This window comes from Helianthus annuus, chromosome 1 (genome assembly GCF_002127325.2).
Source record: "Helianthus annuus cultivar XRQ/B chromosome 1, HanXRQr2.0-SUNRISE, whole genome shotgun sequence".
In the NCBI taxonomy this organism is placed as follows: Eukaryota; Viridiplantae; Streptophyta; class Magnoliopsida; order Asterales; family Asteraceae; genus Helianthus; species Helianthus annuus.
In genome coordinates, this window is record NC_035433.2 from 50,919,211 (window position 1) to 50,936,094 (window position 16,884).

At 38.3% G+C, this 16,884-nt stretch overlaps 1 protein-coding gene across 1 annotated transcript; it reads right to left on the bottom strand.

Annotated features, from left to right (window-relative positions):
- Window positions 1–13,085: 13,085 nt before the first annotated feature.
- Window positions 13,086–16,277, bottom strand: LOC110889155. The gene is made up of 3 exons (XM_035987469.1): window positions 15,001–16,277; window positions 14,431–14,909; window positions 13,086–13,483 (listed from the first exon to the last, which is right to left on the bottom strand). Exons 1-3 carry the CDS (start codon window positions 16,275–16,277, stop codon window positions 13,086–13,088), a joined length of 2,154 nt encoding a protein of 717 aa, XP_035843362.1.
- Between the last annotated feature and the right edge of the window lie 607 nt (window positions 16,278–16,884).

Consider the following 16,884-nt stretch of genomic DNA (forward strand, 5'->3'; position numbering starts at 1 on the left):
TCCCGTGATTACGTGGCGCCTACGTGGCGGGTAGTCTCTAAAGAGACTATCCTCCCCATACCCACCGGTCTAATTATGTTTCAGAACTTTTTAGAAAAAAATAAATTTAAACCACTATATTGTTTGCCCTTTTCTAGTAGTTGTTTGAGAAGAAAACTTATGTTATGATTGATATAACTCTTCAATTTTGTTCGGGTGTTATGTGTATGGTGATTGTGGCTCCTTTTTTTTTTCTAATGATTCTCCAATAAGATAATTCGTCAGTAGCAAGAGCATCGCGTTATTGGATCGTTAATATGATAGATTGAAATCTAGTTGTTTTAAGATTCTTTTTTTTCTTTTAGAAAGGTATTAGCGATCACATGCTCACATCTTGCCATTTTACGTCGGATTATACGACACCAAGTGAGCAATTGGTGCGGTGTTAATCCAATATTCGCGTTTTCAGATCGTGATTTGCTCTTGTTACACAAGCACGCTAACTTGGGACGGTGGAGGAAGAACTTCTCCAACAAAACAGCGTCAATTTTGAAGACAATGGAGGACATCAAATCCCTTGGATTTGTGTTAATTAAGAATATATAATGATGGATGTAATAAGTGATGAAGCTTGAAATTTTTTACAGGGGGGGGGGTCGAAAACGTATATACCCAAAAATTTCTATAGAACCGGGGGTCGAAAACGTATATACCCAAAAATTTCAATACGAAAACTACATATATAAAACTACTGGCCGAAAAATTTGGAGGATCGGGCGCACCCCTCAGCCCCTTCAAAGCATCCCCATGTAATTTCTTATTGTAACTTTCTGTTTATTTTTTCTGACTCCTTAATAGTATACTTTAATGAAACTAGTCGTTTCAAAAATAAAAAAAAAATTATAAAAAGATGACTTTGAAAGATGTTGGTGGGGCACGTGAGAGAGGGTGTCTTTGAGAAGATGATGCACCCGGACGCAATTTTGTGGTTGGTTGACATTGTGATGCACCTGGACGCTCATTGGTTGAACAACTAAAACAACTGCAAGCCGCCATTTGGTTATTTTGTTTTTTTTTAACATCCAACTAAATCACCGCTGGATAAGCACAAAGTGATGCTAGTAAGAGTTGAATTTGGGACCTCAAATAGAGAAACTAATTGACTAACCACTAGACCAGCTTATAAAGAACTTATTTTGTTTTGATTGGTATAAATTTCAAGAATATAAATTAAAATGATATAAATGATAAATTAAAAATAGCCTGATGATATAAGATGGGTTATAGTGTTATACGTATTGAGTGACTCCCAACATATGTCCAGAACTTTCAAAACTAATATTTCTTTCATGTTTTACTTTATATAAAACTAGCGGGTGATCCGGTGATGCACTTGCATTGCAACGGATTCGTTACACTGGGAATGTGGACGGTAGTGTTATGGTATCGACAATCAGTATAGCAGTAGAAAAAAAAACCCAAAAAATAATTTCAGTTTGTTATGGTACCAACACTCGGTAGAACAACCTAAAGTGAAAAACCAAAAAATAAATTTGTAATGTGACAAAAAGAATATTGACACATTTTATATATATTTTAATTTTTGATGTATTTTTTATAAAAGTTAAACTAATTACTGATAGAATGTGATGTTTAATTGTGTGATATTTGATTATGTTTTTTTAACAATTTCAATTATGTTAATATATTTTTTTTCTTAAACAGCAAAAGTCACATTATTCCTATTTCTACTCCTAAACTACATCAATAAATTTTAATTATACCACAATCAGGATTTAAACCCTAGTCTTTACTTCAAGTGACAAAAACATCTACCATTCAACTAAAGCTGGAATAACAATTATGTTAACACTTGATTAAGTTTTTATCGTATTGAAATTTTATAATCTTCAAGTACACTTTAATGCTTTGTATAAAATAAAAGGACAATCCATCTATCTCGACCTTATTATCTATATTTGTTTGTCTCAAAATGATAATGCATTTATAAAAATAAAAAAAGATGGTTATAATATTTTAGTTTCCTTCTATTATCCTTAATTCATTGACTACTATAATTTTTTGCCTGTGGACAATAAAACTGAAAGTGATTATAAAAAAATATGCAAATTTTACATGGTAACCATTATCATCGTGTTTTGCTTATATGGTAACCATTATCATCGTATTGAAACCAAACTTTCATTCTAGTCCAACTCGTGAGATATTATAGATATATAAACCAAACACGTTTCTTTTTAGTGGAAGAAAAAGGTTGCTCATCTAGATGTGTTTTACAAGCCGAGAGTGTATGCTAACCAAATCGCGATGATTATTTATCATCGGGATTTCATAACATTAAGGTGTTCATTTGATCTCTTAAAACCAAAACGCGTAAAAATTTCTTTATATTTAAAAAAATCCATGAGCTGAACCTCTTAAGTTATAAACGTGGGACAAAAGAACTCTATTAATTTAAAACCAAAGCGCGTAAAAAATTCTTTATATTTAAAAAAAAAATCCATGAGCTGAACCTCTGAAAGTTATAATCGTGGGACAAAAGAACTCTGTAAGAAGTGTGCGGATAAAATGTTTTGATAAATGCATGCAAGTATATAGATGTAATAATTGAATCCATGGATATAGGGATGAACCTAGACGTTATTAAGAACATACTAATGTTTGTTTGCTTGTGACAAAAAGAAGACACCAAAAAAGGAAAGTCACACTTAATAACTTTTTTTGTGGATAGTAATCCATTTATGAATTTTATCGGATGTTTGAATGAGTATTTGAATCATGACTAGAGTCGTAACGACCAGTTTTACATATTTCGTACGAACATGTTATCTTTGATTAATTAGTTTCATATTCGTAGTTGGGAAATAGGCAACCTATCTTGTTCCGGCCTAATTTTCACTCGATGAATATTTCTTTTTCTTTTTAACCCGACGAAAGTAGACAACCTATCTTGTTCTGCCCTTCACCCAAACATATTTATCTTCTTTGGTAACAACTTCACCCATTCATATGGACAAAACCAGGTCGCATTTCTTGATAGAAATTGCGACAGGATTTAACTAAAAAGATACCATGGGATTCCATTTCCCAAATCCACTTATCCCTACCATTAGACAATATCACCCCGTCTGCTAACTCGTTACACTTCTCCAATTCTTGCAATTCCAAATTCGACAAAGGACTTCTACTCCATTCCACAACCATGACTGACAGGGCAGTTCCAACGCTTTTGGAGACCCTAAGCGAACAACGAAATAGGGACCCTTTCGCAAATCATCCGTTTCAATATATGATCCAACTATGGTTGCACAAACAACTATTTATGTGTCTTACTAAAGAGACGAAATAAATAAGTGTCAAAACCAATAACTCCACTAATTGAACTTGTGCATACAATCATAATTCTACCTTCAAACTTGATGTTTGGAACAATTACTAGCGGAGGTTTCTGGTTTATATAAATGGTTGCAAAGTTGCTCGACACTTCCTAGTCGGATTTGAGAGTAATCGGGAACTACTCGGCCTAGACGGAGAGTACTCAGAGAGTATTCGGCCTATACGAAAAGTACTCATGCCTCGGCAGCCTATCTTGTAGCGAGTACTCGGGGACGAGGAGTACTCGGCCTTCGAGACCTTATTTTACAACCAATATATATTAAGATCTAACAAAACATTTTTTAACACCAAATCTCGTAACACCAAAATACCCTAAAATACCCTTTAGCCGTGGCATGTGACATGACCAGTTAAATCCTTTTTCACTTGATGGAAAGATAAAGCTTAAAAATCTTATAACATTTTAGCTAATAATATTTCGTTGTATTAAATGTTATTTCTACTTTTGTTTTTTACTGCTTATTATAATAATCAAAGTATACAACTGCTGTCAAGGCGTCAAGTACATTTCGTGTACGTACAATTTTTGCATGGTAAGTAGTTTTCGCATGAACATGTGATAGGAAGGTTAGCTCCATGGTGTGTGGTCATGATGTTACCCGACGTCTTGTGGACTGGCATCCCTAGTTATGTAGTTTTGTTTGAACTGTCGGATTCAATTTTTGTTATTTATTATTTGGTTTAGATTGTTGAATGTTTTCGCTATTTTAATTTATGAATAATTACGATATTTTCAGTTTAAAAACTGTGTATGCTATGATTTGCTAGATGTGAAGTTCCCGGGTTCGGGGCCTTACACTCCATGAACCATAAACAATATATTTGTGAATCTCAACGGGTTAAATTTTACAATCAGATATAAGATTGGATTTTCAATCGTCCCATTGTTATCCCTAATTAGTAGTTTAGTATTGTATACTTTATCATTCTTATTGACTTATCATTTGATCAACTTTAATTAAAAAAAGAAACATTTAAATGAGCCAAATGTCAAGCTACAGGCAAGCACAGGTCAGAGAATATGGTTTTTATATAACTACAACTATTTAACTTTAGTAATTGAACTTCTCATCCACCAAAAATCACATCATCTTGTACACCATGTGCACACAAAATATATAACATAGGGGCTGTTTGGCAACATCTGAATGGTTAAATGCTGAATCAGTAAGAGGTCTGAACCATTAAGTGCTGAACCAGTAAGAGGTCTCAACCATTAAGAGCCTATATAATGCTTAACCGTTCAGAGGCAAATGTCTGACCAATTAAGATTAGAGATCTTAACCATTCAGACTTTGTATAAATCTTAACCATTCAGAGGCAAATGTCTGAACCATTCAGACATCTGCTCGTGAAACAAACAGTCTGAACCATTAAGTGCTGAACCAGTGAGAGGTCTGAACCATTAAGAACCTCATTAAAAGGTAAACAAATAGCCCCATAAACTTTAACTTCAAATTTGATGTTTGGGCCAATTACAAGGGGAGATTTACATCATTGATATCAAGATCTTACAAAACCATGGTAGTGTTTTAAGAATTAAATCATCCATGATATGGTTTTCTAGGAGTTGACGTTCTATTCTCTATTGGTGGTGGATCCAAGAATTATTTTCTGGGGTTGCGAACAAAGGGTTTGTAGGATCGTATTCTGACCAAAATGAAACGTTCAGAGGCTTTCTCCTTGGTTTCAGGTGCGGAATAACAAGAAACTAAGGTAGAAATAGCAGACAAATCACTTTAACTACTTGTTTATTGATATAACAATCTTTTACAGCTCAAATCTCGCACCGGCAGCACTTCGGCACGATTTCACCAACCACACTAACTGAAACCGCTCCAAGGCTATTTATAGGCCTTTGGGATCGCTCATTGGACAAGCCCAAAAAGCGATCCAGACATGTGACACTCGAGCGGTCCACACTTGTACATTCGAGCGATCCATGATGTTTGACATTCGAGCGGTCTAGACTGTTGACGTTCGAGCGGACCTAACATATGTCCGTTCGAGCGGTCCAAACACTAATGGGCCTAATTGTTATATGTTTTCTCGTTTTCCGTATATTATACAATCAGTCCTATTCTAAGACTCGAACGAAGATGTAGTCGACAGACAACTGCACCAACAGACTCCCCCTTGAATGTTGACGGAATCTTCAGTGAGAGTCTTCAACATGACATTCTCGGATATTGCTCGGTCTTCTTCAGGATTCTACCTGGATCTTTCTTTGGCTATAACTTTCGTCAGACTCCCCCTATCATCCTGCTAGGATTGTCGTCTGGGATTTGTTACCACCATAGAAATCATCTCCTGGCTTTTCTCTGTTTAGCTCATCATCTGCATACATCTCAAACACTTCATAAGAAATCGTTTCAGATTTAATCATTTTAAAGACTATGAAGATCAATATGTAGGTTTACATTTAACTTAGAATACAAGTTTAATAAACCATTTTGACGTTTTAATCTTCACATTTAAAACTGATAAGATTTGAAACATTCCAATTTCTAATTCAGATTAATGAATTATCTTAAACATTTCAAACCATTAACCAACCTGTCTGTTCATCATGTTTAGCCTTTGAGATTTTGAATATCAGCTCTCCAACATCAGTTGTCGAAAATCTTTTTGAATTTTTCAAAATAAGAAACGTAAATGCAAAAACAGAAATTAAATGCAGAAATGAAATATGTACAAACATATTTTTGTGAGTTTGTGTAAGAGGATCATATCAGTTTTTGAGACACATCACTAGCACCGTTAAGCTTTTAATCGTTTTAAGTTCTAAACGATTCACGTAGATTGACGATATAGTTGTCCTCTTAAATTTTCATACAATTTTCAATCTATTCAGGATACTATTTAAGTGTTTTATGAACTTAGTTCGATTCATGTGTCCCACCTCTTGAATATACTCCCGTATCCAGAATCCCAATATTCAGTCTTACAGGCAAGAATACTACAATGATATCTGTACATAAATTAGGGGAAAGATGCGAGAACTGAGGGATCTCAGGTCAGAACTTCCGTTCAGCAGAGAGATATCAGCTTCGACTTAGCAGTGTGTCCCCTTTAGAGGATCTTTTCAGCTACAACAGATGATTATCAATTTTATTGTCTAATCAGTTGAGGGCTTTATGCTATGTTTCAAGCATTTTGCGGAAAGTATTAGCCAAGGACTAGGTCAGAACTACCGTTCAGCAGAAGTCCCGGAATAATACCCCAGACATCATAGAGTATAAACACCTAGTATATCAGAATACGAGACCTTTCAAACGAGATTTCAGGGGTTACCTATATATCCAAGTAGTGTTCCCCACAAATTTCACAAGTTTGAAATTTTAGGTTTATATTCCGAATAAATCTACTAAATGTACAAAAACCTATCGTCACATCATCAGTGAGACCGTTTATTACATTTGACACTACATTACTTTAGCGTGCTGTGATAGTCCACTAATTTACAATCATTTCCTCTTTTTCACAACAAAACTCATTTTTAAATTTTTAATGTTTTTTGACATTTTCAAATTTTCTAATTTTTTTAATTTTTTCTCCCCCTAAAATCAAAATATGTTTCAATTTTGATTTTCTGGAAAAATTTGAAAACAAACTATACAGATAAAGTGACAACATGATATCGAATCGCTTCAATTCGCCATCCACTTGGCGTAAACTATCAGAACTCCCCCTCACAACAAACTATTTTCCCATTATGATTTTAAAACACTTAAGTTTGTTTTAATCAAAATGGTTTTTTCGGAAAAATTAGTTTGTTTACCAAACAGTTTAGGTACGGGGTTACTTCATCATCTTGTTTTCTACACAATAGTAGGAAAATCCAAGTACAAGTTAATGTCCTTGATTTACCATTTGCAGTCCAGAATCCTCTGTACCACTTGCAAAACATAAACTCATCTAATACCTCTTGTAAGAAAAACACATACAAACCTTTTACCGTTTGTATGATTGACGTTACCGAATAAAGTTTTGAGAAAAAAATGCCGATTCATGATCCACGATACCATCTTGGGATCTCCGGCAAGTTAGGATTTTTCATTTAAACAGATTTACCCAAGCCTGACCAGCCTTGGGTGATTTTGAATTCTTGTTCAACAATGGTGGAAAATTTTTCTCATCCATTGTTAAATCAGAATTCTCAACTTTTACCTCAACACATGGCTCTTCTGGTTTTACCATACCAGAATCATTGCCTGACTGTGGCTTGTCTGACTGTAATGAGCCAGATTCATCGCCTGAAGGTGGCTTGTCTGACTTCGGCACGTCAGATTCATCGCCGACCTTTTCCTTCTTCTTCTCCTCTTTTGTCCCCAGATTTGTATCTGATGAATTCTTTTTGCTTGTCTTTACAGCTGAGGGAGTAGATTCATCAGAACTTATATTCGATCTGTCGGGCGAACCCGAGGACAAAATCTTTTCGAGATATTCTCTCGCTTTCTTTCTCTTTTTCCTCAGTCGGTCTTTCTGCCCCTGAGAAAACTTTATCTTTGTTTCTTGAACTTTAGGTTCTTTGACCTTCTGTTCTTTGACGTTTTGGCCCGAAACTTTCAATTCTTTGGGCTTGACAACGACTGGTTTCTTCTTTGCCATTTTCTGAGAATTGGCCCTCAATCTGTCATTCGATCTTCTTGGGCAATCTCTGGCAATGTGACCTTTGATACTGCAATTATAGCACCTCCTGGTCTCATAACTCCAGTACTGGCAGTTAACAGCAATGTGTCCGTGATAACCGCATTTGTAACACATTCTGTTATCGTACCAGTTATCACCTTCGTACCAAACATTCAAGTCATAACACTGTTTGGCCTTGTAATAGTCGTTTCTCCTCTTCTTAGCTGTATTTGACGCTTGAGCACTGTGGTCCAACCTGCACCACTTATTAACAACAATTTTTGAATTTTCATTTTTTACTTTTTGTAATTTTTGTTTTTGATTGGATGATCGAACCGATGAACTTTTATTATCTTTTTATTTCTGTTCCACTTTCTTCTTTAAAGGCTTTTGTTTAGAACATTCACCTTTTTCGATCGATTGCAAAACAGTTTTCTGAAATTTTTCTTTCAAATTTAAAAACAATTTTTGTTTTTCTTTTTTAACATTTTCATCATCAGGTGTCTCATCACAATCTTCAACTTTGACATTGTCAAAGTTTGTGACATTGTCACTTGTTGGAATAGAGTTGATTGGTTTTGGACAAGGAATATTCAACTTGTCAGATGAAGTTACAAAACCGATCAACTTCTTTTCAAGTTCTTCAATCTTGATCCTGGAATTCTCAGCTTCTTTCTCAAGCTGAGATATTTTTTCAAGATGAGACTTGATGGAATTTTCATTTTCAACCTTCAAATTTTCAAGAACAGATGTTTTATTCTCCAGAACTTTTATCTGTTCTTGAAATTTTGATTCATTTGCTTTCAAATTCTTGTTTTCCAACTTGATCCAGAAATCTTCATCTACTGATGATTTCTGTTTGCTTTCAAGTTCTTTTTCCAACTTTTTGATTTTCATTTGAGCACATTCATTTTTTTTTCAAGTTCGATAATTTTCTGAAGATGGGAATTTATCATTTTCTGTTTTTCAATGTTGTTTTTACTAAACACATTTCTCCCATCTTCAAGAATTTTCATTTGCTCTTCAAATTCTTGATTTTTCAATGTTAAACTGTTAAAATCATTTAACAGTTTGTCATTTTCTGTTTTTAATTTCTCACAATTTTCATGTAACCAAAGAATCTGGTTTTCAGCAGCGTGCTTCTCGTCTTTCAACTTTTTGACTTCAGATGCCAAACTTCCCATGTCTTTTACGAGTTTGTCATTATCAGTCTTGACGTTATCGCATTTTGAGCACATTGTTTCATTCTTCACCTATTCTTCAGCTTTCGGAGCTTCTTCTTCCTTTGCTATGAATGTACCTGCACAAAAAATTTTAACGAAATCAAGAGGATTTCCATTATCATCAATATAACAACCTCTTTTGAAATCGTATTTCAGCACATATTTTGCCCTGACACATTTAGCAACCCTTTTGTGTATCTCTTCAATTACATCTGAACTCAGATCTAATACATTATTCTCCAAAACCTTGATCATTTCTTTCTTTTTCTTTCTGGTAATTTTGAAAAATTTGGATCCTCCCTTAAATTTTTCAAACATTCATCTCATTCAATCGGTAATGCATCTGCAAACTTTTCTAATTTCTCAGCATTTGACGGATATATCTCATGATCTTTCAAATAATTCAGTAAGACACCATATCGGTCTTTAAGATCTTCCAACGTTTCGTCTTTCAGACACACAAAATATTTAAACCTTTTTGCCCATCCATCTTTGCTCACTTTTCTATAACCCTCATCTAGAAATCCGTGATGCCAATCATTAAATCTTTCAAAATAATAGTTCTCCTGTTCATCAAACACCATTGCCATTTTTCGCAAAAACCCGACACGTGTTTGTTGACAAATAAGTGGACCAATCAGCAATTGGACACAAAAGAGAACCGAATGGGTTAAATGAGCGAATCGGATGTCAGAAAAGCGGACCGGATGGTTGTTGGAGCGGACCGACTTGTTCAGATAAGCGGACCGAACAAGTCAAATAAGGGGACCGGATGGCTGACTAAAAGCGGACCGGACAGGTTGATCTTGGAGCGGACCGGATGACCAAATGCGCGGACCGGTCGGACCAAATAAGCGGACCGGATCAGTGTCCGTTCGAGCGGACCAGAACCTGTTCGTTCGAGCGGATCAACTTCAAATCCATTTTTGACCCACTTAAACTTCGAATTTTGGCTCCAAACTTTCAAGGGTTTGTCTCTGTGTAGTTGCGCAAAATCCCTGGGATTTTGAGACGATTCCGACCGTTAAAACTTTCCGAACGAAGAAAAGAAGGTGTAGAAGTAAGAAAAAGTGATGAAATCCGGCTATTTTCTGCAGAGAACCTCCTCCTGAGCTCTGATACCAATTGTTGGATCGTATTCTGACCTAAATGAAACGTTCAGAGGTTTTCTCCTTGGTTTCAGGTGCGGAATAACAAGAAACTAAGGTAGAAATAGCAGACAAATCACTTTAACTACTTGTTTATTGATATAACAATCTTTTACAGCTCAAATCTTGCACCGGCAGCACTTCGGCACGATTTTACCAACCACACTAACTGAAACCACTCCAAGGCTATTTATAGGCCTTTGGGATCGCTCATTGGACAAGCCCAAAAAGCGATCCAGACATGTGACACTCGAGCGGTCCACACTTGTACATTCGAGCGATCCATGATGTTTGACATTCGAGCGGTCCAGACTGTTGACGTTCGAGCGGACCTAACATATGTCCGTTCGAGCGGTCCAAACACTAATGGGCCTAATTGTTATATGTTTTCTCGTTTTCCGTATATTATACAATCAGTCCTATTCTAAGACTCGAACGAAGATGTAGTCGACAGACAACTGCACCAACAGGGTTCAACCAAATTTTCAAAGGGTGCAGTCGGGATTTTTACCTCGAAAATACACTAATTTTTTTTAAAAGGGGCGCCCGCCCACCCAAGCCAAAGCTTGGATCCGCCCTTGTTCTCCATTGACTGCAATCTTTGCTTTCAAATGGAAGATTTCAACCTAGCGATGTTCATACCAAATGCCAATGATATATCACGTTTTCAAGCATCGTTAAAACCAAATCTCGTAACACCAAAATAACTAAAATGAACTTCGAGTATAGCATGTGACATGGACAATCATGAAAATTATACATGACCATTTTAGTCATTTTCAATTGTTGGAAAGATAAAGCATAGAATGAATTGAAGTGTACCTACGTATATAACATTTAGCCATTAATATTCAGTTTTTTAAATGTTTATTTCTACTTTTTTTGTTTTTTGTTCTACTATTTACTAGAATGATTTGAAGTATACCTGTAGCTAGGCATGGTATCGGTATTGATACCTTACCGAACCATGATCATACCGCATAGTATATATACCAAAATTTATCTAAAACCAAAATTGAATACCACATACGTTCAGTCGGTACGAGTATGGTAAGGTACCGTTAGTAGTTCCGAACTGGTACCATACCACATGGTACTGTTAAAACTAATACAACTTAATCATATAATACATGGATTTTATTATTTACATACATTTATTACATTTATTTGTTACTTATTGTTTTTATTTTGTTACATGTTATTTACATTTGGATACAATTATACACTAGTCTGGAGTTGCGGGTTGCTGGGCTTATTGCAATAAAGGTCACCAGGCTTATTAAAAAGGACTGGATCTTGATACGGATTCGTAACAGTGGAAAACTAGAACTCTAGTTTGTGATAACCTCTCTTAATTACCTACGAGAAAACCCGGCGATTTGTGATCCAATCGACCGAACAAGAACTGGAACAAATTTTATAAACTTCAAAAAACTAATCCATTCATTCCAGCCAAAAGATAAAATAGTAAAGGTTCCAACAAACAAGGAATAAAAAAAACAGAAGATAAAAAAACCAAGTTCAAATTTTAAATAACCAGAAAAAAGATAATGCAGACAATTGGGCTGGATGAAACGAATTGGGCCGGCCTGGTCGTTCTCAGCCACTTTGTATTGGTCCAATGTCAGCTCGGTCTTGTTCCACGTTGGTCTCAGCATTGTGGGTCGGATCCGTATCATCCTCCCCCTCTAAAAAACGACGCGCCTTCGAGTCGTCCAAACTTTCTCCCTCGTACGGTGTTAAATCTGCCACGTTAAAAGTTGCCGAAACGTTGTAGTGACCCGGTAAATCAATTTTGTAGGCGTTGTCATTTATACGCTTTAGCACTCGAAAAGGCCCATCGGCACGAGGTTGTAACTTCCCAAAACGACCCGGTGGAAAATGATCTTTCCTCAAGAATATCCAAACGAGATCCCCCTCGTTGAAAACAACTCGCTTCCGGTGTTCATTGACTCTTGATTGGTATTGCAAATTGTGTTTGATTATTTGGTCACGAACCTGTTGATGCAATTCCTTTATTTGATCAGCTTGTTGTTGACCTTCCACACTAAAATGCTCGGTCTCCGGGAAAGGTGCGAGATCTAATGGTGTAAACGGTTGGCGACCGTATACAACAAAAAATGGGCTTCGACCCGTAGTTTGATTATTAGAGCGGTTATAAGCAAATTCCGCCTGTGTTAGCACTAGATCCCATTGTTTCGGGTGATCTCTAACTAAGCTTCGCAACAAATTACCCAAAGAACGATTAGTCACCTAAGTTTGCCCATCGGTTTGAGGGTGATGAGATGTGCTGAATTGTAACTTTGCACCCAAACGCTTCCACAATGTACGCCAAAAATGACTTACGAACTTGACATCCCGGTCCGATGTGATGGTTTTCGGAACCCCGTGTAAGCGAACAATCTCACTAAAATACAATTTCGCCACTTGAGATGCATCAAAAGTTTTCGCGCAAGGTAAAAAATGTGCCATTTTGGAAAAAACGATCTACCACGACCATAATGGAATCCTTTTTTCGTTGCGTGATCGGTAGGCCCAAAACGAAATCCAAGCTAACATCCTCCCATGGTTGTCGCGGAACCGGTAGCAGTGTGTAAAGGCCATGATTTGAGTGTCGGGCCTTGGCTAGGTGGCATGTCCGACAACGTTTGACGACCATGGAAACGGTTTTTGCTAAGTGCGGCCATTAAAAACGCTCCTTGACAAGTGAAACGGTCTTGTCCCTACCAAAATGGCCAGCCAAGACACCTTGATGATATTCCAACACGATCGACTCCCGAAACGACGATAAAGGAACACAAATTCTCGAGCCGTGAAACAATAAGCCGTTGTGCCTAACAAACGATTTGTATGACCCGGATTCAGTAAGACGCCAAACATCGTGAAAATCTGGATCTTCGGGGTAAAGGGCCGAGAACGAGTCGAATTCCCGAATATGAAACTGGGCTGTGGAAACCAACAGTGGGCGGCGGCTCAAAGCATCGGCAACGGAGTTAGCGGTTCCGGCTTTGTGGCGAATGACGAAATTAAAATCCTGAAGTGTTTCACCCATTTGGCGTGCCTCGGGTTTAACTTTGCTTGGCCCTGGATGAATTTAAGTGCCTGATAATCCGAAAAAAGAACGAACTCGTTTGGTAATAAGTAATGGCGCCAGTATTCCAAACTTCGAACAATGGCATAAAATTCCTTATCATAGGTCCTCGTGTCACTAAACTTTTCGCTAAAGAAAGCGATTGGCCTGTTATTTTGCGACAAAACACCCCCAATTCCGAGACCCGAAGCGTCGCATTCCACCTGAAAAACCTGTGTAAAATCCGGAATAGCAAGAACCGGTGCTTGCGTGACCGCGACTTTGAGGGTTTCGAAAGCTTTCTGTGCCGTGGTTGTCCAAATAAATTTGGAACTCTTCAAACATTCAGTAATTGGTGCCACGATTGAACTAAAATTACGTATGAACCGCCGATAAAAAGACACTAGCCCGTGAAAACTCTGGATATCGTGTAACGATTTAGGAGCGGGCCACCTTGTAATTGCGGTAACTTTCGATTCATCCATACGCAAGCCTCCACCGGAGATAAAAAACCCAAAAATATCACCTCCGTTTGCAAAAAGTTACATTTTTCTTTGTTTGCAAATAGTTTTTGGTTTCTCAGAACGTCAAAGATAGCTCGTAGGTGACCCAAGTGTTGGTCGACGTTATGGCTATAAACAAGAATATCATCGAAGTAAACAACAACGCACGTACCAATAAAAGGTTTGAAGATGTGATTCATGAGGCGCATGAACGTGCTCGGGGCGTTCGATAAACCGAACGGCATGACCATCCACTCGTAGAGACCGTCCCGGGTTTTTGAAGGTCGTTTTCCACTCGTCGCCTTCCCGCATACGTATTTGGTGGTAACCACTTCGCAAGTCGATTTTTGAAAAAATTTTCGCCCCGTGTAAATGATCGAGTAAATCGTCGAACCGCGGAATAGGAAAACGGTATTTGACAGTAATTTTGTTTACCGCCCGGCTGTCGACACACATACGAAACGTGCCATTCGGCTTCAGCACTAACAAGGCCGGCACGGCGCACCGACTCATACTCTCCCGAATTAACCCTTTTTCCAACAGCTCCTGCACTTGACGGTTAAGCTCATTAAATTCGGTTGGGTTCATACGGTAAGCCGGTTTATTAGGTATACTCGCCCCGGGTATAAAATCGATGCAATGTTGGATGTCTTGCATCATAGGTAGACCCGCGGGTATGTCATTGGGGAAAACATCGGCATACTCGGCTATTAATGGTGCGACCGTAGGTGGTATAGGGGCAGTGGCGGGGTTCGGTTCGGCCAGAAGTAAGCCAAAAATAACTTGGGTCGTTTCGGTCTTAAAAAGGGTCGTGAATACTGATTTTGGGACAATCGTGGAGTGGCCGGGGTCTTTACGTGGGTCGCAAGGGGTGAGGGTGATATGAATACCGTCTTTTTTGAACGAGTACGTATTGCGAAACCCATCATGTTTAGCTCTACGATCATATTGCCAAGGTCGACCGAGTAAAATATGAAACGCATGTCAATTGGTATGGTTCCGAGTGATCATGGAGCTGCAAACTTAACTTTTCAACCATAGTGGAGGACACGATATTTTCACAACTACCCCCATCTATAATGACCGTACAAACCTTGCCTTTTGCGGTGCATTTGGTTCGAAAAATCGTGTTTCGAAGCCACAAGGCGTCGTCTGAGGGATCGGCCACGGTGGTGTTGAGGACCCTTTGAATAACCAAGGCTTCCCCAGTGTCAGGTAAAATTAGGTGGGTAGTGTCGGGGTTAACGTCATCCGGTTCAGAGTCGTAAACCGGTTTTGGTTCATCGATGAGAGCAATCACTTGCTTATTGGGGCATTCCCGTTTTAAGTGACCAAGCCCATGGCACTTGTAACACCGCTGGGCCTGATTCTGGGCCGAAGAAGGGATAACGGGCGGGGTTGGGGCTGGCAGTTTAATGGGCTCAGGTTTAACGGAATTTGGTAAGGCTGGTACGGGCTGGTTGGAGGTGAATCGGGCTGTGGATTTTCCCTTTAACGCTAACTGTTTTTCGACCCGATGTGCTAATAAACAAACATCCGAAAACGACCAATATTGTTGTAGGCTGACAATATCGGCTATATCGGTTCTAAGTGCCCCCAAAAATCGCGCAATTATCTGTTTGTCTTCCTCTTCAATACCACATCTCAAACGGTGTTGTTCAAAAGCCGAAATAAATTCCTCGACCGTTAAAGAACCCTGTTTTAGATTATGGTAATCCAAAAAAGAGTCTTGCTTGTGGTTAACGGGCAAAAATTTGTTTTTCAACAGCCGTTTCATTTTCTCCCAAGTTTCGACTTTGTGTTTACCCTCCCGGTGACGTTGTTTCTGAACGTTTTCCCACCATAATGAAGCATATTTACGAAAACGAATAGCCACAATTTTTACCTTTAAATGTTCGGGAATGTCACGTAGGTCAAAAACTCGATCGACTGTTTGTAACCAGTCAAGGAAATCATCAGCGTGGAGGCGTCCTTCGAATGCCGGTATTTCCGTACGTAACCCAAGTGCCCGTAGCGGATCAATCGGTGGTCGTTGAGGGGACGGTTGGCGGCGCTGTTGACGTGCAAAAACATTATGAAAATCGTCGTGGTGATCGTAATCATCCCACACGACTGAATCGGTCCTGGTGCGTTCATCATCACGTCGTTGCTCTTGATTTCGCAAATACTCATTCTCGAACTCGAGATCACGAATCCGATCCCTAAAACGGTCAAGCTCGGTGTCTCGCGGATCACGTTGATCAGGACCGCTACCTCCGGCGGCGAATCTGCGGTGAGTCTGTCGACGATCTCTCCAATCAGACATCCTGTGAACCTGAAGCTGCTGATACCACTTGATACGGATTCGTAACAGTGGAAAACTAGAACTCTAGCTTGTGATAACCTCTCGTAATTACCTACGAGAAAACCCGACGATTTGTGATCCAATCGACCGAACAAGAACTGTAACAAATTTTATAAACTTCAAAAAACTAATCCATTCATTCCAGCCAAAAGATAAAATAGTAAAGGTTCCAACAAACAAGGAATAAAAAAAACAGAAGATAAAAAAACCAAGTTCAAATTTTAAATAACCAGAAAAAAGATAATTCAGACAATTGGGCTGGATGCAACGAATTGGGCCGGCCTGGTCGTTCTCAGCCACTTTGTATTGGTCCAATGTCAGCTCGGTCTTGTTCCACGTTGGTCTCAGCATTGTGGGTCGGATCCGTATCAGATCTTTTTGTTGCTGGGCTTAGAAGACAGGGGCGGTTTATCCGGATAGCCGTTTAGGGTTTGGAGCATTACATAAATGAACTCATCTCTCAGATGAGTTCATTACACTTTCTAGATATTTTTAGATTCTCTCGTTTCTCTCTCTTAGGGTTTACTCTTAGATCTTGTTGTTCGTGTAGATCTTATAGTTGTTAAGC

Bases quoted from the DNA above. Each gene is read 5' to 3' on its own strand.
- LOC110889155 (XM_035987469.1), bottom strand. From the start codon at position 16,277: ATGTCTGATTGGAGAGATCGTCGACAGACTCACCGCAGATTCGCCGCC. The intron at 14,910-15,000 runs GTTAAGTTTGCA...ATATGATCGTAG, and splicing joins TCCTCCACTATGGTTGAAAA to AGCTAAACATGATGGGTTTC. The intron at 13,484-14,430 runs GTATGTGTGTCG...AAATTCATCCAG, and splicing joins GAAGCCGAATGGCACGTTTC to GGCCAAGCAAAGTTAAACCC.